The sequence below is a fragment of the Ambystoma mexicanum genome, chromosome 3q (genome assembly GCF_040938575.1).
Source record: "Ambystoma mexicanum isolate Mex_15411 chromosome 3q, UKY_AmexF1_1, whole genome shotgun sequence".
Lineage (NCBI taxonomy): Eukaryota > Metazoa > Chordata > Amphibia > Caudata > Ambystomatidae > Ambystoma > Ambystoma mexicanum.
Window position 1 is genome coordinate 1,305,904,417 of NC_090926.1, and position 25,899 is coordinate 1,305,930,315.

At 47.9% G+C, this 25,899-nt stretch overlaps 1 protein-coding gene across 2 annotated transcripts; it reads right to left on the minus strand.

Moving 5' to 3' along the window:
• Positions 1-205: 205 nt before the first annotated feature.
• LOC138447919 (zinc finger protein 182-like) lies at positions 206-25,111 on the minus strand. 2 transcript variants are annotated; one of them, XM_069604438.1, is made up of 2 exons: positions 24,943-25,111; positions 206-4,675 (listed from the first exon to the last, which is right to left on the minus strand). In XM_069604438.1, the coding sequence occupies exon 2, from the start codon at positions 4,160-4,162 to the stop codon at positions 3,014-3,016; it is 1,149 nt and encodes a 382-aa protein (XP_069460539.1). In that variant the 5' UTR covers positions 4,163-4,675; positions 24,943-25,111; the 3' UTR covers positions 206-3,013. The 2 variants fall into 2 exon arrangements, with proteins under 2 accessions (XP_069460539.1, XP_069460540.1); XM_069604439.1 differs by lacking the exon at positions 24,943-25,111 and adding an exon at positions 7,364-7,437.
• Between the last annotated feature and the right edge of the window lie 788 nt (positions 25,112-25,899).

A 25,899-nucleotide genomic window follows, 5' to 3' on the forward strand; every position in this document is an offset into this window, starting at 1 on the left:
CTCTATGGAAATGGGGAAGGCGCTAATTACGGCACCGCAATTTTGCGGTGCCGTAATTAGCTCCGAGGTCCCTTAGCGGGTTGGATTTTAAGGCCTGCAAGAAGCAGGCGTTAAATCCTCCAACCCGCAAAGGGACCTCGTAGTACGGCGGTAAGGGTTAACGGTCACCGTTGCCATTAACGGTGACCGTTAACCCTTACCGCCGTCCGTGTAATGAGGCCCAATGAACTGCATTACTAGATATAAATAAGCTTCTGAAATGGGATACCCCAATGGGGAGAGGCGAGGTAGATGTAAGGGCACAGGGAGGGCACTAGGGCTGAAGGTTGGACTGCAGAAAGGAGTCCCTTGGTCATAAAAAGCATTTTTAGCAAAGAACAGTTAACAATCAGAGGTCACTGGCAGCCGATGCCAATAGCAAGGAACTGGTGACATGCCACAAATTCCCAACACCCGAGAGGAGGAGGGCAGCAACATTAGCCGCTGCTCGAAGACATTCAGTAACACAAGATAAAAAGCCAAGATAAAGGGCACTGCTGCAGTACAGCGTGGAACATGTTAGGGTTGTAACCACTGATGGCAGAGTAGGGGGCATAAGGAAAGGAGGATTCTTTGCAAAACCTTAAGGCAGAAAGAACATTGGTCATCCAGAGCATTTATTCAGGGCTAGGTGAAAGAAAAGCAGAAAGTCAATATGGACCTGCAGATAAGCAGTGTGGGCAGATCTCAGAAGGGGGACAGAAGACTACATGCTGGACAGTTTTCTCAGAGGCCAACTTTAGCCCGTGTGGCCCCATCCTCTTGGTAATGGCTTACGGCTCTGAACATACAGCCACACCAATGCTACGCCGCCAAAGAAATGGATCAGGATCTGAGGCATCGGCATAGCAACAGAACCCAAAGTCATACAAGCGGATGAGCTCTGCCAATAGTAGAATAGGTTAAGAAGGAGCAGCCCTGAGGCATGCCACATCCTGTAGGCAGAGGCTTCGGGACTAAAGAAGGCATTTTAAAAGGTATACGTTCCATCAGCCTACTGGAACGGTAAGCAGGAGATGCAGGTGTCCCAGAGGCTTCTTAGGGCCTCATTTTATGGAAGGCGGTAAGGGTTAACGGTCACCGGTAATGAAACCGGTGACCGTTAACCCTTACCGCCTGATTACGAGGTCCCTTTGCGGGTTGGTACTTTAACGTCTGCTTTTTAGCAGGCGTTAAAAACCAACCCCGCAAAGGCCCAGGGTGCTAATTAGTACCTTCCCCATTCCCATTATGCCCTATTGGGCAAAAATGGGAATGGGGAAGGGCAATGGGGGAAGATGGAAATTCCGCCCGCCAACCTTGGAATAGGGCGTTAATTCCCCTTTCCTCCGAGGCGGTGCCGGTATTTTACCGGCATGGACCAAGGTGCTAACAGCACCTTGGTCCACCGCCTACCGTGTAATGATGCCCTATGGAAGGGCATATAGAAGCCCTGAGGCATGCCACATCCTGTAGGCAGAGGCTTCGGGGCTAAAGAAGGCATTATAATGGCATATGCCCATCAGCTCACAGGAACTGTAAGCAGGAGTTGGGGTGTCCCAGATGCCCCTTAGTCTATATAGAAGGGTATATAGAAGCCCTGAGGCATGCCACATCCTGTGGGCAGAGGCTTAGAAGGCATCATAATGGCATATGACCCATCAGCCCACAGGAACTGTAAACAGGAATTGGGGGTGTCCCAGATGCCTGCCTCTTAGTCTATATGGAAGGGCATATAGAAGTCATGAGGCATGCCACATCCTGTGGGCAGAGGCTTAGAAGGCATCATCATGGCATATGCCCATCAGCCCACAGGAACTGTAAGCAGGAGTTGGGGTGTCCCAGATGCCCCTTAGTCTATATAGAAGGGTATATAGAAGCCCCAAGGCATGCCACATCCTGTGGGCAGAGGCTCAGAAGGCATCATAATGGCATATGCCCGTAGCCCACAGGAACTGTAAGCAGGAGTTGGGGTGTCCCAGATGCCCCTTAGTCTATATAGAAGGGTATATAGAAGCCCCAAGGCATGCCACATCCTGTGGGCAGAGGCTCAGAAGGCATCATAATGGCATATGCCCATAGCCCACAGGAACTGTAAGCAGGAGTTGGGGTGTCCCAGATGCCCCTTAGTCTATATAGAAGTGTATATAGAAGCCCCAAGGCATGCCACATCCTGTGGGCAGAGGCTCAGAAGGCATCATAATGGCATATGCCCATAGCCCACAGGAACTGTAAGCAGGAGATGCGGTTGTCCCAGATGCCTCTTAGTCTATATAGAACGGTATATAGAAGCCCTGAGGCATGCCACACCCTGTAGGCAGAGGCTTAGAAGGCATCATAATATAGAGGGGTATATAGAAGCCCTGAGGCATGCCACCTCCTGTAGGCAGAGGCTTAGAAGGCATCATCATGGCATATGACCATCAGCCCACAGGAACTGTAAGCAGGAGTTGGGGTGTCCCAGATGCCTCCTAGTCTATATAGTTAGTCTATACAGGTATATGCTCTCTAGAGCCAGGTGACTACTGATTCAGTGCAAAGAGACATCTTGGTACTAAATTAGTTTGACGGCGCCTCACAGTAGGGGACCAGAGTCTATGACTACTGGTTTAATAGCAAAGCCTTTAGGCATTTTCAAAATGTCAAGTGGCTGTTAATTTGCTATAGGCCTTCAAACAGTGCTTCATAGGATGGGTATCTTTCTGCAGAAGGCAGCTCTCCCATTCTAATATTCCAGGATCGACGAAACACTGGTGTCTCCAGCAATCATAACCATCAATTTGTTTACTAAGCTCACTGTGCGATACACACGGATTTCATTGCAAATTAAAGGCTAGCAGCTGAGGAGATATGGCCTTCATAGTTCATAAATAGCCATGCACCTCAGTCAGATTATTCTGCTGTGCTTTCAAAATGGTAAGTGTAGATGAGGATTCTCGACTGTATGTGTTCGGAGGTGGGAAACAAGATTGCTCTTATGAACGAAAATGTTCCCTTATTCAGTGCACTGATGAGGTTTTTCACCAGTATGTGTTCTCAGGTGATTATTAAGATCTCCCTTGACAGTGAAGCATTTCCCGCATTCAGTGCACTGATGAGGTTTTTCACCTGTGTGTCTTCTCTGGTGGATAGTTAGAGATCCCTTCACACTGAAGCATTTCCCACATTCAGTGCACTGATGAGGTTTCTCACCTATATGTGTGTTCAGGTGGTAAAGAAGACCTTCCTTACTGCTGTACCTTTTCCTGCATTCAGTGCACTGATAAGGCTTTTCACCTGTATGTGTTCGCTGGTGGATAGTTAGATATCTCTTTCGACTGAACCTTTTCCCGCATTCAGTGCACTGATAAGGCTTTTCACCTGTATGTGTTCTTAAGTGATTAATAAGACCTTCCTTGCCAGTGAAGCATTTCCCGCATTCAGTGCACTGATGAGGTTTTTCACCTGTATGTGTTCTTAGGTGGGGAATAAGATGTCCCTTCTGACTGAACCTTTTCCCACATTCAGTGCACTGATAAGGTTTTTCACCAGTATGTGTTCTTAGGTGATTTTTAAGATCTGCCTTGCGAGTGAAGGATTTCCCGCATTCAATGCACTGATGAGGTTTTTCACCAGTATGTGTTCTTAGGTGATGATTAAGATCTCCACTGACAGTGAAGCATTTCCGGCATTCAGTACACTGATGGGGTTTTTCACCTGTATGTGATATCCAATGGATTACAAGATGTCCCTTCCGACTGAACCTTTTCCCACATTCAGTGCACTGATGTGGCTTTTCACCAGTATGTGTTCTTAGGTGATTTTTAAGATCTGCCTTGCGAGTGAAGGATTTCCCGCATTCAGTACACTGATGAGGTTTTTCACCTATATGTGTTCTCTGATGAAAAGCAAGTTCGCTCTTAAGGATGAACATTTTCCCACATTCAATGCACTGATGAGCTTTCTCTCCAGTATGTGTGCTCAGGTGACGAATAAGAGCTCCCTTCTGGATGAACCTTTTTCCGCATTCAATGCACTGATGAGGTTTCTCTCCAGTATGTGTTCTCAGGTGGGGAATAAGAGCTCCCTTCTCACTGAACCTTTTCCCGCATTCAGGGCACTGATGCAATTTTTTCCTCGCTTGGTAAATATGAACTCTCTCCATACTGTACCTTTTTGTGTATTCAGGGCTCAAATGACGTTTCTTGTGTGTCGATTTTTCTGGTGATGAACACGGTTTATGCACGTTCAGTGCATGGATACCATTTGTCCTTTTCCATTCATAGATGATTTACACAATCATTTAAATAAACCACCTTCAGACAATATATAAAATGTCACAAGTGTTCTATCATGAATAATCGGCTAAGCAACAGGCTTTTCTCGCAGAAAATGATATACTGTTCTTATGATTAGTCTACCATTGCATATGTTCACTCGTATCTAGGCCGTAGGATCCTCAATGTTACCACAAGGGTGTTTGCAGAAAACCTTCAGGTGTTCAATAGGCGTCTCCAATGCCAGTGTCTCGTTACTTTGAAAAGTCAACTAACTCCTAGACGTCTATGCTTCTAGATGTGTGCAGATTGTGTATAGTCTCTCAATGAAGCGTTGCACTATATTAGTCCATCAGAGAAAGTAACAGAATTGCTGCCGTTTTTTTCTGGCCATCAATCACCTATAGAATTAAAAGAAGATTCACATTATTAATGAATACAGGTTCAAGACCACTGGCATAACATTTTCTAGGTACACTGGTTCTCAGTACTAGTGACACATGCAGTTAATTGGCTTCATGTAGTAACTGATAGGACTTGGGTGTCCCATCTAATGGGGACAAGTATCTCAAGGGGTGGTAGTGAAGTTATGCAACACTAACGGAGCAGATGTGACGGCAGCTGGAAATTAACGTTTTATTTATAGTTATATCTCACTTTTAATATCCAAGATTGTGCGCAGAGTAAAAGCATTAATGTAAAAAAAAAAAACTGGAAAACAAAACATTGTAAGAGGATACTTTACTTATCAGGACTGTGCATTTATGTTCCATCGAAGTGAGTCAAGTGACTGTTGGCAGGACTGAAGACTGTCCGAACTCGCTGTGTGTTGTCTCGGGAGGATAGCTCAGCGGCACTGTGCTCGCCTTGGAAGCAAGACGACACGGAGCAACACAGGTTCGATCCCCGGGTCCGGGCTTAGAAACCTCTGGGTATTAAGCGCGTTATAAATAACCTTTCATATCATACTATGTGTATAGCATTCCCTTGGAACGCTGTGTATACTGAATACGGCTGGAGAAAGAAGTGAAAAAGACACGCTCACTTTAACTACAGGGGACGCTGTGTGGGCGTAAGTGCTCCAACCCTCCAACCAGAGTTAAAACCTGCTAGAACCGCGGAGCGAAGCAAAGTCAGTCAAGTGACAGTTGGCAGTTAGCAGGGAGCGGTCGCAGTGTGGACCCCCTGAGACTGCCAGCTAATCGCCATTACACAGTGCAATCCCGAGAAAATTGTGTAACTGCTACCGCTTAACCTCTTGACAAACTGTAAGTACCATATAACGCAGCTTCTGAAGCCGCGTGAGCGCCCACTATCGCTTGCTATTGGATTGTATTAAAGCCTTAAGCCTTCAAGGAGACTGCAGGGCAGGGCCCTTTGATCCCTGAAGCTGTGTGGTCATTTGTATTTGTTTGGATTTGTTTATTTATTTATATAGCGCGCCGGGCGCTGGGGCATCAGGGCGCTGAGCAAGAATTCGGTTACATACATGACAGATGACATTTTGTTACATTTATTGAGTGGCAAAAGATCGACAGTTTGCATATACAGATCAGGTGTGGGAGTGAGGAGACAAAAAGCAATGCAAGTTACATTACAGTTCCAGTTAAGGAGTGTAACAAGTGGCTAGGGTACGCTGAAGGGATATCTATACATTATATACATTGTCAGCAACCAAGAGGATATCTATACATTTTGAACATTCTGGATAGAACTAGTCAGGGCTAGGCTGATAGTGGCGGGTTTGAGGGGAGAGTTTGATCATTGATCATGTGCAATAAGCCATTGTTTAACATTGGCCTTGAAGGACGGGAAGGAATATAACTTACTGACAGTGAACGGCTCAACATCCGAATGTCAATTGAGATGTAAATAACCACAAGTCAGTAAATCACAGCTACTAAAACTGTAATCTTATACTTAAGTCAGACGTAGGCTGGGGTAGCGTGTCATTGAGCGCAGATTATTCTAATACTAACACGTGACTACAAGCCGATCACAAGTTGTCAACTATCCCGCAGCGATAAGTGAAAATGAAAACCTGCCAATTAAGGAAGGCGCTAGTGCTCAGTTTGCTTCTGAAGGAGACTCTAAAGGAGATCAAGTCCCAGAACATGCAAAGACCTCTCAGAACATTCAGAACCAATCAAATAGAAAGTCTCCAATGCTGAGAGTAAATGCGATACAATTGCAGGAGAATAACGTGATGCATGGCAACGGAAGTAGGAGTTTACAAATGAAAGAAATACATTTAAGCGAACTGAAACCCTCGCATGAAGTAGAACACAAGCCTTTTCAACTGACAGAGGAGGAAATAAGACAAATAGCCGTAAATAAAGAAATAAAAAGAATTCAATCCAGGAGTGAGCGGAATCATACCGGACGAGGTCTTCACTGAGCTTAAGGGCCTTGGGCTCTTTGGAGTCCTTGCAGTGACGTACGAGGTGGCCCCCCAAACGGAAACAGATACACCAGATGCCGCACGAGGGCGTCAACTCTTGAACCAACAAATGGCAGAGCCTGGCTCAACGACAAGAGAAAGTGCAAGTGAGTCTTCAGATCTATCTCTGAAATATAAGGACTCTGAACCTGCAGCGCAACTAGTAAAAGATCTTTCAGTTTTAACAGAAAGAATTTCCACGCAAAAGAGGAAGAGCTTAGCCTCAATTCAAATAGGCTCTGTGAGAATGAACTTACTATGTCATTGGAGGAGCTGCCCAGAAACCCCACCATAGAAACAGACAAAAGTGAGTCAAAAGGTAAACACAACAAGAAGCGAGAGGAAGTTGGACACAATGAGAATAATAATCCGAGTCCATCATTAAGTAAATCACCTAATATGAGCTTCGAATATCCAGAGAACATAACACCTAACAATCTTGAGTTAAACTAATCGGTTAACACCTCAGACTCAAGTCAGGAAGAGACTGATGGGAATCACAGTGTGAGGAGACAACTCCTTAAATAACTAATAAGGACGCTTTCCCTTTTAAAGTAGCCACCAAGTGAAATTACCTTCCAAGTTACCTAAGAGCACAATTATCAACGGTTCAGAAAAAAGCTGAAAACTTTGCTGTTTAAATAATCACCTGCCATGTCTAACGTCCCTTCTTCACCATGGTGACTCCTGTCCTGTTCCTGTGTTCGTCCTTGTCTCTGTATGATGCGCAATAGAAATAAATAAATAAGTACATAAAAGAAGCGTCCCATGTTAAAATTGGAGTGTTGTTCGTGTCGAACAGATGGGAGAAGGCAGTGGTGAGCTGTGCAGCAGGGGGGTTGGAAGGGTGGAGAAGAAGTTATATGGAACTGTTTCACGATATGGACTGCATAAATATCTAAACTAACACGGATCGAAGCACTTGAAACTCTGGTAAAGGTCCAACAAGCAGATAAATATCAGTTTTGCTTTCAAGGGCATGGCACGGTTCCTGTAGGCACCAACACTAACGGCCTCATTACACGGATGGCGGTAAGGATTTACCGGTACCGGTAAAATACCGGTACCGGTAAATCCTTACCGCCTTACCTCGAGGTCCCTTTGCGGGTTGGCGGATGTAACGCCTGCTTTTTGCAGGCGTTAAAAACCAACCCGCAAAGGCACCCAGGGAGCTAATTACGGTACCGCAATTTGCGGTACCGTAATTAGCACCTTCCCCATTCCCATTATGCCCTATGGGGCAAAAATGGGAATGGGGAAGGGCAATGGTGGAAGGGGGAATTACCGCGCCGCCAACCTTGGAATGGGACGGTAATTCCCATTTCCGCCAAGGCGGTGCCGGGATTTTACCGGCATGAACCATGGCGCTAGCGCCATGGTTCTCCGCCATCCGTGTAATGTTTGTTTGTTTGTTTTTATTATTTATACTGCGCACCAGACCCAAGGGTAACCGGGCGCATTTTATAAGACAGCTCAAAGCTTTGTTACAGGATTACATGGTCAAATAGAGCAGCAAGAATAATATACAACAAAAAATACAGGTTTATATGCAAAATATACAGAAATATACGCAAAAATATACAAAAATATACAGCATGTAAAGAATGTAGAAGCATGTATTTACAGTCATAAACAGGAGTTCCTAGGCTTGGGTAGGTCCAGGCAGTAGAAGATCTAAGGTGTGTCTGCGTTTTTGATCCACGTTATAAGGTTGTGTCTGAAGGTGGGGTAGGGTTGGTCAGACTTTAAGGTGGATGGTAGGGCGTTCCAGAGTTGAGCTGCCTTAACCTGAAAGCTGCAGCCACCGACTTTAGTCAGTTTGACTCTAGGTATGGATAGGTTATTGGAGTTAGCATATCTAGTAAGTCTTGTTGGTTTTAGTTTGGTGAATCTGGCAGATAGTTACTGCGGTGCAGCGTTGTTAAGGCATTTGTGGACCAAAGAGGCAACTTTTAGTTGGATTTTTTCCTGCGTAGAGAGCCAGTTGTTAGCTCGTCTGAGTGCGGTGATGTGGGCTCTCCTAGGAATGCGAAGTGCTGCTCTGAGCGCGTTGTTCTGCAGAATTTGGATTCTTTTGATGACTTCCTTGTTAGCCCCAATGTAGAGTGAGTTGCAGTAGTCCAGTTTTGATAGCACGAGCGCTCTCGCAAGTGTGATGCAGCTATCGTTTGATAGGAAGGGTTTGCCTGCTCTTATCAATTTGCAGGTGTAGGCGGTTGCTGAAGCCATCGCATTGACCTGCTTGTTGAAAGAAAGGGTGGAATCCAGGTAGAAACCCAGGGTTTTAACCGCATGGGCGGTTGTGATTTGGTTGTTGTCGATATTAAAGGAGGAGTAGTTGGGGCCCAGTTTTTTGAGGGTGGAGGGTGTACCCAGGATGATGATTTCAGTTTTGTCATCATTCAGGCATAGACCGTGTGTGGTCATCCATGCCTGGATGATGAGATACTCTGTTCACCAAGGCCAAATCCTTGTCGTAATCACCGGTAAGTGGTAGGAGAATCTGGGTATCATCTGCATGATTAGTGTAGGTGATGCCAAGAAGGTCCAGATTATCGAAAAGGGGCTTAGTGAAGATGTTGTAGAGTGTAGGCGAAACACAGGATCCCTGGGGCACTCCACATGTGATGGGGATAGAGTCTGCTGCCGCAGTGGTGGAGAAGACTCTCATTGTCCTGTTATTGAGGAAGGATTGGATCCAATTTGTGGCTTCTTCTGAGAATTGCGCGGCTATATCTAGGTGTCTGCAAAGGACCTTGTGGTCAACAAGGTCAAATGCGGCTGATAAGTCCAGGAGGAGGAGTAAGGCTAGTTTGCCTTGATCCCTTAGCTCATCAATTTGCGCTTTTAGGTCTAAGAGGGCAGTTTCGGTTCCATGTTGGGGACGGAACCCAGACTGTCGTACTCCTAGTAAATTGTTGTTTTCAAGGTGTTTCTGTATTTGTGAGTACGCCACTTTATCTATGATTTTTAAGAGGAATGGTACGGTGGTGATTGGGCGGTAGTTCGTGGGTATGGCAGGGTCTAGTGTCTGTTTTTTAAGCAATGGGAGTACCCAAGATAAGTTTTGAGATAAAGGGAGCCAGATCTCTGGCTGCGTCCTTTATCAGTTGAGGTGGACATTGATCCCCCTGGCAATTGGAAGGTTTGAGTGACAGTATGATTTTTTCTGTTTCAATAGTCGATACTTTAGAGAACTTAAAGCGAGGGTAGTTGGTGTTATTTTTGGGAGGGGTGATAGCTGTTTTGGGCTTAGTGTTGAGACTGAGCGAGGATTTTTTCGTGGCAATTTTTGATTGGAGAGTAGTTACTTTGTTGGCAAGGGCTTGTTGAATGTTGGTGCACCAAGTTTTATCTTTGACACAGTTGTCAGGCACTGGGATGGGGGATTCTATTTCCTTTAGGATGATGAAGAGTTCTTTCATGCTAGAGTTAGCTTGGGCTATTCTAGTGTTGTATGTTTCCCGTTTGGCCGCCAGTATTTCCTGTTTGTAGAGGGTGGATATATCTCTCAGGGTGCTTTTATTTTCTTCAGATGGTTGTGATTTCCATGCGACCTCGCTTTGTCTTTTTTTGGAGCGAAGAGTTTTTAGGTGGGGGGTGTACCAGGAGCTGAGATGGGCTTTAGGTTTGCTGCGTCTCACTTTGAGTGGTGCAATAGTGTCCAAGGCAGAGGACATGACTTTGTTGTACATGCTCACTAGTGTTTCAGGGTCCAGATTGTCTGGTAGTGAGTTAAGTGTGGGGAGGATGAGCGGGAGAAGGTTGTCCGGGGTGATGTTTTTCTTGTTTCTGGTTGGGATGGATGGTGCTGGCTGGACTGGGGAGGTCGTAGGTCTGATTGTATCTAGAGCAAATGTTATAAGGCAGTGGTCTGTCCAAATTAGTGGGGAGATCGATAGGATGGAGGCATTGCAGTTGTGGTCTGCCACCCAATCGAGTATTCTACCCTTGTTGTGGGTAGGGTGAAGTACTTTTTGTGAGAAGCCTAGTTCAGAGAGTAGGTTGGCTACTCTAGTTGCCTGTGGGTCATTTTGGTCGTTGAAGCCTAGGTTAAGATCCCCTAGCAGGAGGACTTGTGATGATTGTTTTAGGTTGTACGATAGGATGGTAGAGATGTCCTCCTCAAAGGTTCCAATAGGGCCTGGAGGTCTATAAATAAGTTGAATAGTAAGGGTTTGGGAGTTGTTAATGGCTAGTTTAGCTGTTAGGCTTTCACATGAATTAGTGTTGTTCGGGGGCAGTAGCCTGATGGTGTCACACCGATGCAGCCATGGAAGCTATGGGCAAGATGGAGGCGCTATTAGGACTCTACGGCTTGTCTGTTAGCGGTCTAGCCTTTTTTTTGCTACAGGCATATATGGAAGCCACGCCCCCTGCGAGTCGCGTTGCAACTCGCTTTCGCTGACTTTTGTTTTGTTCCTTACCAGTGCCTTCCTAGATTTCCTCCCGTCTCAGCATTTCCCCTTTTGCTGCTATATATTTCCTCTGCTGCCCTATCCTGCTCGCCGGATCTTGGTTCTCTTCCTTTGCCTTCCTTGCATATCATTCTGTTTACGTTTTCCGGCTTTGTCTAGTTCTGTTTCTGCTATCTGCTTCGCGCTGCCGCAGACCTGCCTTCCCCGGCGGCCGGGTTCCGACTTGTCGGCTCCCACCCGCTCGGGGTTACTTTCACTACATCTCCGTTCTCTCGCTCTCTCACTCTCTCGCACTCAAGCTCACTCGTTCTCTCTCACTCTCTCTAACTCAGACTCACTCGCGCTCTCTCGCTCTCACTCACTCATTCTCTCTTGTGCTCTTTCTCGTTCTGACTTCTGGCTCTCTCTGATCTTACCTGTTTCTCCAGTAGTACTATTCCCATGCTTACCTTTCTTTGTCCGCTTCCGTGTGTATTGCGGAAGTCCTCTTCAGCGACTCTTCCTTACCTCTTCTTCCCGGGCTCCTTCATCCAGAAAAGCTCCGCATCAGTGCCGCTATCCTTTGGAGTTACAACCAAGATCATTGTAGAAAGTCCTCACCTGCCTCTGGACCTTCTAATCTACCCGGCCATCGTCATCTGCAGCTACACAGGGTTTTTTCTGCCTTTCAGGCTTTTTCCCTGTTTGAAGGAGCGGGCTCCCCAGGGTTCACTTGACTGTTTGTTTTATTAACGGTCAAAGTGGCCTCGGGAGGAGACCGCCCCTATCTCTTTGAACGTAAGAAGGGGAAAGGATCTCTAAAGAAGGAAGGGGAAGAAGAGAAACCTCCAAAGGACCGGAGAAGGAGGCAGAAGGTACTCAGCCACAGTGAAGATCCAAGTGAGGCGATCCCTGGGAAAGGAGCCTTGGGCAGTGACAGATGGATAGGTTGGATTTAATGATAAGGGCTATGCCCCCTCCGCGGGCTTCACCTCTGTCTGCCCTTAGGATGGTGTAGCCGTTGGGGGTTGCTAGCATAATGGCTGGTCCTGCGGCGGCATGTAGCCAGGATTCCGTGATGGCCAGAAAGTCAAAATTTTCGGTCTGGATAAGATCAGCAATCTCAATGGCATGAGCAGTCAAGGACCTAGCATTAACTAGTGCGCCTTTTAGAGCTGAGCTGGTGGATGGGGGAGTGCATGTCTTTTCATGGGTTGTGGCAGAAGTGTGCATACGTGCATTCTGTGTCTTTGGGTGTGAGCTGTGTGGTTTTTCTATGCCCTTATTAGGTAAGGGTTTGCTACGGTTAGATGTGGTCAGTGTTCTGGCACGTGGTTCGTATAGTTTTGCAAGTCTGGCTCGGAGTCTGGCATTTCTAGATATGGTGTTGCATGGTTTAGATTCGAGGGTTCTATGTGGTTGAGGTTCTTCGGTTAGGCAGTTCCGACTCAATAATGGTTGAGGTGGAGTCTGTGTCATGGCCGGGGAGTGAGCTGAGCGTTGGGGGGTGGTGTGTTCAGTGGTGGGAATGAGTCTAGGTATGTGGACAAGGAGTATAGTTAGAGTGAGAAGGGCTAGTGTGGCTTGTAGGGTTTGCATCTTGTGACTTCACGGTGGAGGGTGGCAGATAGAACTAGAGTGAGGCTATGTAATCCGGCCTGATCAGGGTTGGGGCCTGTCCAGATAAGGCAGATAGCTCAGGTATAGTAGATGGGGTCTAAGTTTGGGACGGTGGCAGTTGACTAGAGTAAATTCTGCAGTACAGTTGATAAGTACATCTTTCAGTAGGCAGGCTAAATGTAGCTATCATAGGCGGGCTGAGTGCAGCATAGAGTGCAGCATGTTATCATCGCTAGTACAGGTATAGGTAATGGCAAACTAGGCAAGTGCAGGTAGAGGCAGACTAGGCAGGTAAGGATGATCTAGCTATGGCAGTGTACCACCTAAATGCGAGAGTCATAGTGCAGCCCAAAAACACATTGGGATACATGAGGTAGCTAGTTTCGCCTATTGACCGCCGTAAGGCCTAGCACAAATCAGCGGCACAGCGCAAATCAGGTGTGGTCTATTGGCGACCATAAGGCATAACACAAATCAGAGGCACAGCGCAAATCAATTGTAGTCTATTGGCGACCATAAGGCACAACACAAATCAGAGGCACAGCGCAAAACAATTGTGGCCTATTGGCGACCATAAGGCACAACACAAATCAGAGGCACAGCGCAAAACAATTGTGGTCTATTGGCGACCATAAGGCACAACACAAATCAGAGGCACAGCGCAAAACAATTGTGGTCTATTGGCGACCATAAGGCACAACACAAATCAGAGGCACAGCGCAAAACAATTGTGGTCTATTGGCGACCATAAGGCACAACACAGATCAGAGGCACAGCGCAAAACAATTGTGGTCTATTGGCGACCATAAGGCACAACACAAATCAGAGGCACAGCGCAAAACAATTGTGGTCTATTGACAACCATAAGGCACAACACAAATCAGAGGCACAGCGCAAAACAATTGTGGTCTATTGGCAACCATAAGGCACAGCATAGATAAGGTGTGGTATGTTGTAGACCCTAGGTGCATCACGTGATGCAATGAGGCAGCGTCTGAGTCCAGAATAGAACATAGGCTAGGTTGGGCAGCGCCTGGGTTCGGGTAGGACACTTAGGCCGCAAAAGCCGTAGGGCAGCAGTTGGGTTCCGAGACGTGCCTGAGGCTGATGAGCTAGAAGTGCCATGAGTGAAGACGGTAATAGTGTGACAGAGCGCAAATTTATCGGTACATGCTGGCAGGTTAGAATGCTAAGGTTCAATTATCTAAGGTAGGGAAAACAGACGTTTTGCCGAGATCTAAAGTGCAGCAGAGAGAGGCAGCTGGCCTACCTTGAATATGGAAAGGAACCCGGTCTCGATCCTATCGCCTGCTGCTTCTGTAGTGAGTGAGGAGAGCTCCTACTCCTCCTTGGTGCAGTCGGAGATGCTTCCGGGTATGAGGGCTCCAACACAACAGAATGGTTTTGGTCCAGATTGTAGATTGGTGTTGTGCTCACATGCGCTAAACAGGGGCAAAACAGGGCCTTATACTGGCCTTCGACTGGCCGCGGCTATTCCGCCTGCCAGCGGAAGTTCGAGTTTAAATGCACTCGTTGCTATGCGACCGGGGGAAGCAGAGCCTCGACTTCATGCCGCATCGCGCCCAACATTTTGTTTCAGGAAGAAATGTCGGCGCGGTGCGTGCCCAGATGGGTCACCGGTGCTTGTCCTTGATGTGGGGGCAGTGTGGGCAGATGGAGGGGCCCTGGCAGGGCTGGTGGTTTCACCTCCGAGCCTGGGGGGGATGGCCCGTTGCGGCCGCGGTCGTGGTTGCGGTCGCTGCGCTGCCTCCAGGAGTTGGAGCGCGTGGGTGGCTGCTGGTGGGGACTCTTGCCCGCGCCACTTCTGGATCTCGTGTAGCCCCTACAGGGGCAAAACAGGGCCTTATACTGGCCTTCGACTGGCCGCCGGCTATTCCGCCTGCCGGCGGAAGTTCGAGTTTAAATGCACTCATTGCTAGGCGACCGAGGGAAGCCGAGCCTCGACTTCATGCCGCATCGCGCCCAACATTTTGTTTCAGGAAGAAATGTCGGCGCGGTGCGTGCCCAGATGGGTCACCGGTGCTTGTCCTTGATGTGGGGGCAGTGTGGGCAGATGGAGGGGCCCTGGCAGGGCTGGTGATTTCACCTCCGTGCCTGGGGGGGATGGCCCGTTGCGGTCGCGGTCGCTGCGCTGCCTCCAGGAGTTGGAGCGCGTGGGTGGCTGCTGGTGGGGGCTCCTGCCCGCGCCACTTCTGGATCTTGTAATGAGGCCCTAAGTGCAACAAGACAATGGCCTTCATTACTAGTCCGCCGGTAACCGTGCGGGTAAAACCTGCAGGTAGCGGCCGGACCCGTAATGAATGACCGCCACCTGACTTGCCAGAATAACTGTGGCATTACAGCCCCGACGGTCCGGTAAGTCAGGTGGCGGCAATTGTAAACCCCCATAGGACTCAATGGGAATGGGGATGATGGAATGGGGATGATGGAAGCACTGGCACCGTTAACAACGGTGCCAGTGCTTCCAAGAAAGTCTGCAGGTGGGTGCTGTCCTGAGCGGGACAGAGATTCATAGTGTGCTGGTCTGGTAACAACGGTGCCGGTTGGCTTACCGGCACCATTGTTACTGGACTGGAAAATTCGTAATGAGGACCAATGTTCCTTCCAGACCTTTCAAAAGGAACAGCAGCACTGATGGAACTGTACTGGGTATGTGGTCAATAAGCATATCTGCATCTTCTGTCTTCCTAGCGTGGCACGTATGCGTTAACAACATTGCTTTCTGCTATCCTGGTGGTGCCTGAAGCACACTTGACACTAGCCTCCAAGCATGGGGTGTCCCAATGTATCCCAGCCTCCACCCAACTCTCCGAAATAAGGAAGAAGAAGCAATCAGTGAAGTTGAGGGGGAAGAGATCAAATGATCTTTCGGAAGAATCATCCAAACTGCCCAAGGCGATCTCAGACAAATACTGGCTGTACAACAAGACAGAGGTGTTCTTCACGTCTATTAACACCAGGGATCCAGCCCGCAGTGAATGCAAAGCGGTTGCAGATTGTGGGTGGGAAGTGATCCAGTTGCCAAATGATACAGAGCAGGGCCCGAACGCTATCAAGAGTGAGCTGAGGGTGATCCTGAAGAGGACACTTCAAAACCGGTACATCCTAGATCTCCTGACGGCGATGTAAGGGTGTGTGTGCAAGAAAATAGGGTTATCCTGCTGCATGTACACACCCCCAAATGACTCAGAGAACGGCTCCCTGAGCTCAAGACTGGCATGGAAGGTGAAGCAGATGTACAGGCCGAAGATTGGTTTGATATGTTGTTTTCATGGGCACCATCCCGGCTTGGGGCACTGGTGAAGATACTGGGTCCGATTGTGCTCCTCCTGGTGTTTTGGACATAACAGAGGATGCTTCAATGTTGTACCAAGACTATTCCGAACAGCGCAATGATGAGGGTTTCTATTGGGGCAGGAATGACTCTCCCGGATACAAAAGATAGGCAGGCTCAAACTGAGAACCCAAATAAACCACAGATGGATAAGTATGGACAAGACATTCACTCCACCCAGAGCCCGAAAACTATAATGAGCAGTGAGTGGACTTAGCGGGTGATGGGGATTCTATAAACCTTAACATTCACCCCAGAGAAATGTGCATGAAATGGGGTCAACATTTGTTGATAAGGCCTACATTATACCATAACATTGCTTTCCGTTTGAATATCACTTTAAAATGGTCAGTGCAGTTGGAGGCTTGTAGATGTGGCCTGTTCTTACAGTAAAAGGCCCAGAGCACAGCTCTATCATAAAACACAACATGCCATTAATCAGAAACTAATCAACCAATAGCATCTGAGCGGCAGGGAATGCAGATGTCAATATTATATGTTGGAGCTGTGACTAATTCAAGGAGTTTATCACCTCTCCCCCAGAGGGAGCCCCCCCCCCCCTTTTATGAGTAGGGAGGTGGGGCCAGGGTAAGCAGGTCCATGTTACTAGGGTGGCCCCACAGCACACATGAAGGGTATGCCACATGATGAAACGTACCATTAACCCCTTAACTGCTGATGGTTTTCGCTCACAGTGCTGAGCCCTTTTTTGGACATTCTGGTATGTCGCATCCATCCCTTGTAACCTTTTTGTTACAAGTGAAATCCTGGCCAGATTTCCACTGTTTTTTTCCCACATATAGGCGATAATAATGCCCCCAAGGATTAGTCGTTTGCTGTAGGGGGGTTTGAGGAAGTAACACAAAAGTGACCAAATTTATTTTTTCAAAAAATGGCAATAAAATGATGTATAAAGAAGCCTGTGGTTTCTTTCTTGTAAGTGCTAGGAACAAATGGTTTGTAGTTCTGAATTCTCCATTTGAGTGGAAACAAAAAAAATATATTTTCATAAGGTTACCATCCGTTTTGTGAGTGATAGATGATTCTTCCATTTTTTGTTTTTAATAGGTCATGCTTGGACGGAATGGAAGAGGAGGGTAGGAAAGCTGAAGGGCAAGACAGAAAGGCATACATTTCTGAAAATTAGATACTAGTCCAAGTTCATTTACGCAGGTCAGGCAATAACTATGTACCTACAATTCCCATAGTTTGGGAGAAGAAAATTGGAAAAGTGACAGAAAATAAAAGTATGTGCTGGACATTTCTTTCAAAAAAGGTAGCAGGCGCTCCTCTCCAGAAAGAACATGGCATGATAACCTGTTCTGAGATGAGAGTTTGCAGCACACGCTTTTTGCTCACTGTACCTTTCACAGATGGGAAATTCTCATTTGCATATCAGTCTTTGTCCCCACCCACATGGGCAGTCCAGCACCGAAATGCTATGGCAATTCCTCTCTGAACAAGAGTACGAACAGCAACCCCATACACGTGTTTCAGCCTTGTTGGGGCTCATCAGTGAGGTGAAGCTGCACCTCTCTGAGCACAGTGAGCAGGGAGTCCACGTCTGGTTGCCCCCAGGTAACTTACGGTGACCAACCCCAAGTGCTGGACATGTTTGCACTTGTAAGGTAATGGCTTCTGTGAATATTGAGAAAAGCAATGCACCACTACAGTGCCCTGACTCTTCTAGTTAGGAAATCACACATTTTTGTAATGTTTTACAAAACAAGCAATACCACGAGTCAAAAACTGAGCCATGATACACAGGGTTTTTATACTGATGGGCTAAAGAGACGTATTTAGCAATTGAAAATAAGGAAAACTAATGTGGTGAGGAATGGCAAGCATACATATTTTGGAAGGGCACAGGCAGACCATTTGAAGGACAGGTGGCTTGCGCAAGTTACAAAAGCGTACAGTGCAGCTACTAAATGTAGGTCATATTTGGGAAACGAAAGGGTTGTGTAACAAAGTGCAGCAGGAAATATATGAAATCAATATCAAAACTAAGAGAAAACAACAAATGTCCTACCTTCCCACATTCCGACAGGTGTCCTGATAAAAATGGTACCTCACAGGTGTGGGTGCACTGACCTGGGTGCAAACGGAAAAAGGCTAAACCACTGGTACAGCAAACGTCCTGGGGAAGACTGGATATGACTTTGTGGACAACCCACAGATTTGGGCCTGGGGTGTCACAGCCACCAAGGAAAACTGGGAACCCCATGCATTTCTTTAAAAGAGGACACCTGTGGGAAACCAAAATGGTCTGGCTTGCGCTAATCACCCTAGAATCTATTACCCACAAGGCCCGGAAAAGTCCAAAATGTAGGGGGGGGGGAAACAAAAGTTTCTGACATTTGCCAACCGGAAACCACTGAAACGGACCGGCAACAATACATGTTCTACCTTTCCACATTCCCATAGGTGTCCTGACGAAAATGGTACCTCACATGTACGGGTGCCCCTCCCTGGGGACAAAGGGAAAAGTCTAAACCACTGGTACATCAAACGCCCTGGAAAAGACTGGATTTGGCTTGGGGTGGTCAGCGGCTGTCCCAGGGAGCCCCAGCAGGGTCCCCAGCCCTCACTGAAGGGAAAAGCTGTAACGATGCCCAGCCAGAGGTCCAGGAAGGCTGGGGGTGTTGCTCCTGGCTGCCTGTCTCCCATGTGGGTTGACCATCCCAAAGCACAGCGGCGGTCCTAGGGAGCTGCAGTAAAGTCCACATCCCACCCCGGAGGGAACATTTGTAACGCAGACCAGTGTTAGGTAAGATTTGGGGTAATGCCCTTTGGGTGCACTACAACAACCTTAGCCTCCTGGCAATAGGGACCCAACCGTTGGTATAAGTCTGTACTACACAGGTTGGTAGTGTGGCTGAGCAGCCAGGCTTATCTCAAGAGGGGTCAATTTGAGCAGTAGGGGAGTTACACAGAGATTCACAGTGACAAGTATCCAAATAAACACTGTTACTCAAGGTTTCTTGATAAAACAATTATTAATTTATTTACCAGTCAGTTAATCTAAGCTTTCTTCAGAAGGGAGCAATATAATAGCAACACTCAAATACATTGCAAAGAAAACACACTCTTAGGTTTCTCAGAATCAGCAAATACCCATTGGGGATGGCACACAGACATTTCCTACACCCTCAGGTGACTTAAATCGTTAGGACACTGTGAACATTAATATATCACTGTTGCATTCAGAGTAGGTTTATGAGAGTGTCAAAGGAAAGAGTTATTAGAACAAACAAGAGATCACAAATATTCTTGAGCAGGCAAATACTTTTGGACTCCCCAATGCAGAGCAAGTAAACCCCTTCCTGGAAGGACAGGTGTAACACAATGGGCCTCATTACGAGGTGGGCGGCAAGGGATTACCGGCACCGGTAAGGGCACCGGTGCCGGTAATACCTTACCGCCCTACTGCGGGTTCCCTTTGCGGGTCCTCCCTTAACGCATGGTTTTTCCAGGCGTTTAGGACGGGACCCGCAAAGGGACTCTGGAGCTAATAACGGTACCGCAATTTGCGGTACCGTTATTAGTGCCTCCCCCATTCCCATTGAGCCCTATAGGGGCTCAAATGGGAATGGGGAAGGGCCCTGGTGAATGGGGAATTACCAGTCCTGCCAACCTTGGAATGGACCGGTAATTGCTCCATTCACCAGGGCGGAGTCGGAAGGGTTTTGGAGGCAGCCATGGCGCTAATAGCGCCATGGTTACCTCCAGCCTCCTAATGAGGCCCAATGTCAGAGGAGAGAAGAGTCATTCATTGAACCAGGCTAAGCCAATGTCAATGGGCAAACGTCTATTTGGCTGACACACTTCTTGAAGGTAAGTAAAAGTCTTTGCCCAATGTTTTAGAAGTCTTTGAAGAAAAGGAAGAATCAAATGTAGGGCCACAAGCTGTTAGGCTTGTGTGAGTAGAAGATGCAAGCAACTCTACAACAGGAGGTAAGTTCTCTTAGACTGTACAGTACCTTTGGTTAGAAATAAAATGCAGCAGATGACATCTGTTCCTGTGCAGCTCTGCAGATCCTGGTGTTCCTCGGCCTCAGTCGTGGGAACAAGAGGGAGGACTTCTGGGGACTCCTGCACTACAATGCGACAGTCACCGACAGCAACCAGCAATCTTCAAATAAGTGGCACTTCAGTGTTTCAGCTCCTCGCGTCTACCGCAAACAGCAACACTGCGGTTCCTGACTTTCCTTGCTTCTGGGGTCCAGCATTCTGTTGAGGTGGCTCAGGCTCGTTCAATCCTGCTTTCTGGGAGTCTGGAGGATCTTCCTGGAGCTCTTGGCCAACTTAAAAGCAACGCACATGATCTGGTGTTCCTCTCGCTGGCTATTTGGTTCCAGCAGCGACTGCAGTGGAAATTCAATCAGCTCCGAGATGATATCCAGGTGACTTACTTTGGAGTTGATTGGTGCAACCAACTCAAGGGGAGAAGTCGTCCTTGTAGGGCTTCGCTAGTCGAGGTGAATTCAGACCTTCAGCACAGCTGCAGGGCTTCACCAGACAAACCAACGGTCCAGGAGTTGCAGGGGGCGACCTCTTCAAGCTCTTCTTCGGTTCCTTTGCCCAGTGGTCGACTCTGCCTTCCAAGCCAAAATGCCTTGCCTTTTACGCATCTGCTCACAGAATCAAAGTGGGACAATGTGATGAACGGGCATGAACAGAAAGTGGAAGTTTACTGTTACTGTGTTCGGGATCAGGGAAGGAAAAAATAAACACCAAGAGATCCGGTATTTCACCAGGCAGAGAAAGCACTGTAGGATGAAGCATTAATCACTGGAACCTTAAAGTTTCCAAAGTTCCTCGAACATCAAGCTGGTGCGCTCTGCGGTCCTTTAAACAGGCCCTGGCCTCCACAAGGCCAGTACCCTGATAAGAGGCTGCGTCCACAATGTGGACTACTGCACAGTCCCTTTCTCAATCTTCCTACTTCTACTCTGCCTCAAGCCCGGGGACCGCATCTCTCCGGCGTTGAAATGATATGATACGATATGGCATTTATAACGTGCCTATACACAAGTGTTTCAAGGCGCGACGAGGCAAGGGAGGGGTAACAGGGGGAAGACAGAGACAATGATCTTACTAGGCCAGGTGACATTGAGATTGCGCAACTGCAGGGGAAGGGGAGAAGTGCGGGGGAAAGGGGAGGGGGTAGCATAGTACATGGGAATGACAGTAAAAATAAATATAATAATTAAGAGCAATATGTAAAAGTGCAGCCAGCTGGTGGCAAGTGCAAGGGTAAGTGCAGACATCAGGTGTCAACTGCAGGTAGCGGGCTGTAGGCATACAGAAAACAGTGCAAGTGCGGGGGATGCCAGGAAGGCAGTGCAGGGGTACAACTGGTAGGGGAAAGGACCGGAGCCCGAGATCAGAGGGTAGCCAGGTGACCAGTGCAGATTCAGTTTCAGTCAGGAGTTCAGCAGGGGAGAGGATGAGAGAAAGCAGAAGCAAAGAGGAAGGTTTTGAGGTGCTTCCGGGAACTGGAGATGGTTCTCCTCAAGTTTCCGAGAGGCAGGGAGGCTGTTCCAGAGGGAGGACCCAGCCGAAGAGAGAGATCTACCACCAACTCGTTGCTTGGAGAAGCGACTGACCCTGAGGGAGTTGGAGGCAGATGAGCGAAGAGCTCAAGGATGATGATATTTATGATGAGAGAGTTGAAGGTATTGAGGACCCAGTCCCCAAAATGCCTTGTGGACAATGCAGAGGGTTTTGAACTTAATCCTCGCAACCACTGGGAGCCAGTGCAGAGATTTCAGTCCTGGAGAGATACGATCCCTGGGCTTGAGGCCAAGGACAAGTCTCGCAGTCCTGTTCTGGATGAGTTGCAGAGGACGGAGAGTAGGAGCAGGCAGATTTAGAAAGAGGCTGTTTGGAGAGAACCAGAGCTCTGGAGACAGTGAGCTTCTGGGCGAAGTAGAGGAAAGGAAGAATACCTCTGAGGAGAGCAGCTGGTAGTGTGACTTCTTAGAGACGTCAGATATTTGAGGAGAGAAGGAAAGGGTGGAGGCGAAGATGACCCTGAGGTTTTTAGCCTCACAGGTGGGAGCAGGAAGAGGGCCAAGAGAGGCCGGCCAGAGAGTGACAGGAAAGGAGGGAGCAGGTGTGCCGATGAGGAGAATCTCAGTCTTACTGGCATTAAAGCAGAGATCACTGGCGGCGTCCACTCCTGGATAGTAGACAGACAGTCGGAGATGAGAGAAGGAAAAGAAGTGGCGGAAGGGAGCCTGAAATCCCTCCACTGGCTCTCCGTGGCTGCAAGGATTTAGTTCAAGTCCCTCTGTATAGTCCACAAGGCTTTCTGAGGCCGGGCCCGCATAATTTACAACGCTCTCTTCCAAAATACTCTCCTTCCGGAGCTCTACACTCAGCCTTCTTCAACGCTCTGCGGGTGAGCCACTTTCCAAACAGAGATTTGGGGGTAGATCTTTATCTTCTGCAGGGGCCTCCCTCTGGAACAGCCTCCCTGCCTCTGTCTTCAGTCAGAGCACCTTAAGTGCCGGAAACTCCTCAAGACCTTCCTTTTCTCTTCCTCTATCTCTCGCCCCCTCTCCTCAGCTAACCTCCTTTCTCTTCTCTCCTGCTTTCCTCCTCCTTCTCCTTCCCAACTTGCACAGTTTTGCTGATTGGTCGCCTGGTGGACCTCCAGAGCCTCAGGGGTCCCAGGCTCCCCCACCAGTCCTGCATTTGCCTCAGGGCCTCTGCTTGGCACTACTCGACTCAGAATACGTTTCAAGAGAGGGGCAACCTCTCTGCACTTAACCCAGGCCCCTGCTGGACTGGGCGCACTTGTCTCGCTCCCCCTCCCGCACACTTCCTGTATAGGCACTTACACAACCTTGAATGTACTAGGCCTAGCAAAATCGTTTGTCCTGTCCTCCCTCTGTCTCCCCTCCCTAGCTTGGTTGTGCCTGAAACACTTGTGCATTAGTGATGACCAACCAATCTGACCTGTTGCCAGGCCTAGTACGGTAGTTTATTGTTTTGTATGTTCTTTCCCCCCCCCCTTCTCTCCCCACTCTGTGTAATGCACTTGCACTATCTGACAAGTCCTTAGACACAGTACAGTAGTTTACTGATTGTATGCTCTTTTCCTCGCCCCCCTTCACTCATTCCTTCCGGTCATGCACTTGCACTAGTAGAAGCCTTAGGCCTGGTATGCTACTTATTTTTGTTCACTTGTATATAAGCGCTTTAAGAATAAACAATTACAATCTGTCAATGCAAATCATATTGGTCACTGTAAATCATTTTGTGGGTCTTGCTAGTCATGACTGGCCTTAGGCGTGGCCAGTATTTGCATAGCGTGCTGTTCACAGCAACCAGATGCCACGTGCATGCAGAGTACAAGGTTCACACCAACAAGCTGCCGCACGCATACAAAGTAACATGGTTATATTCTAGAGGGGTGTGCTTCTTGATGGAATGAGGGTCTTTTTTCTGATTGCCCCAGCTATGCCATGTAGTCGCCTCCCAACCCTATTTGACGCTCTGCAGACAAACACTCCACACTGGGGCCTGAAATACTCACTACTTATCCCGCTCTGTTTGGTGGAGCGCTCCAAGTGGAAGATACGAATGATGGGTCTCTTGGACAGCTTTATATGTTTCAGTAAAAAGAACTGCAAAAGGGGCATTGTTATTCTGATAACACATCCAAACTACCAGTCAGCCGCCCGAATGTATGCCTTCATTATGTCAAAACATGGTTAAACTCTCTTGCTTATTTTCCTGTATTCTTATTTGATACAGTGAAACATGTTAACTTTTTTTATTAGGTGGTTATATATTCTTGACGTCACACAATGAAAAACACCCAGGTTACTTTTTCACACATCTTTTGCTGGGAGTCTTCAAGCCATGAAAGTGCATTTACTAAAACCACAGGCCCTGTTATTGCAGCCACTGGGTTGCAATCTGGTCTGTAATATCCCATTCAAGATGTGGGGGAGGGGGACCCTATATATCAATTCCAAGTTATAGTACTTGATGATCTGGGAATTCATCTTTATAAAACTGTATCATTGAAAGGAAACGTGGGGGTCAGGAGAGGAAACGTAGGGGTCAGGAGAGGAAACGTAGGGGTCAGGAGAGGGCAAGTGAGTGGTGATGATTTGCCAAAGATACGAGAAGAGTGGTTGCTTGCCTAGAGACTGCAGAGGCTGTTTGCCCCAATTCTCTGCTATTTCCATTCACATTTAAAGACCTGCAGCAATGTGGTCACTGCCTCGTGACTCAAGAGGTGCAGAAGCTCTACTTTGAGGGAGCTCTGAGGCAATGCAGAAGTTGAGGCCCTTTGGCTGGTCTGGCCCAGGTGCAATCCCTGCCCCGAGGTCCTTGGGGCCTGCGGCCACAGCAGAGACATGTGCATGTCTCTCCCCTTATGAAATGTAAATCTTTCTACAGGAAAAAGAAGCCTCACCTGTAGCTTTTGAATTAAAAGCAGATTGCTAGTTTGGACCAAATGGCATAAAACATAAAAAGCAATCATGAAACTGCTAAAAGAGTAACAATTTACTTCAGTTAGCAAAATTGGCACAAGCTTGCCCCTTACTCCCGAGTCAGGTGTTGTTTTAAAGCCAAAGTGACTGTAAGACCTGTCCCAAATAGAATGCCTGACTGCAGCTGGGCAGATGTGCCCAAGAGCCTGAGCTGCAGCCTGGCCTCGAACCCCGGCTTCAGCACTTAACTAACTAAAGTGTGTGCTCCTGGGCATCTCATTTCCGCTCACTGAGGCTGATCTGCAGCGCCTAGAGGCCCACGCCCGCACACTAGGCGCTACTGTAAAGGCCCCACTCCTGGTTGGGGCAGAAAGACACTTCCCCGCCCCCCTCTTACCGGTCTGTGACTTATTCCAGGTCTCCTCCTCGCTGGGATAGAAGTGGAGACGCACATCTAGCCCCAGGGGACGGCGTGTAGCCCGCGGGGGGGCGCTACAGGAGGGTCTGTGGTGGCCACAAAGATTCGACTCTCTGCGTAGATGAGACGCTACCCTCCCCGTAGAACATGGCCGCCGAGCAGACACTACTCTCCCCGTAGAACATGGCCGCCGAGCAGACACTACTCTCCCTACTGCCTGAGGGTACTGAGCATGCGCGCGTCTCAGACACTTTTCGTGTTCCAGGGCAGTTGCTGCTGCGCATGCGTATTGTTCCGATACGCTCCCTGCCCAGACTACTAAACATGCGCAGTGATCTGTTACTACTCTCGTGCCGTAGAGACTACTGAGCATGCGCACTGTACACCCACCATTCTCCAGGCAGTGGAGACGCTACTCTCCCCAGTTAACACTCTGGACCTGCTACTGTTCTGAACTATACTTGCCAACATTATGTGACCAAAAAGATGTAGGATTTGTCAAGTTTCAAAAATAATAATTCCCATAACAATGACATTATAGGAAAATGCAAAACACATTGTTGGCACCACTGGAGCACTCTAAAAGACACTACCCATCAAACAGCACAACAATGAAAGATACTCAAATGTTCGTGTATTATTCTGAATGGTAACTTAACACCAAATTCAACTACCTTACTTCACAGAAGTTAATCACACAGAGCTTATTGCAAGTTGAACACTGAATGACATGTTAATGTTATGTTAATGTCAATGTTAGCGCACCGTCACCAACGGAATTTGTCCCCGGGTGCTGTGGCGGATCTGTAAACAAGAATGAGGGCGGGTACGGTTAGTTGGGTGGAGGGGGAGTAGGAGAGTGGGAAAAGTGGTGTGCTGTTGGCGGCTTCAGTTCAGTATACACCGTGCACTGAGCTTTTGGTAAGAGTATCAGAC

What these genes read in the sequence shown, in the direction of transcription:
- LOC138447919 (XM_069604438.1), bottom strand. Translation starts at nt 4,162, where the DNA reads ATGGAGAGAGTTCATATTTACCAAGCGAGGAAAAAATTGCATCAGTGC.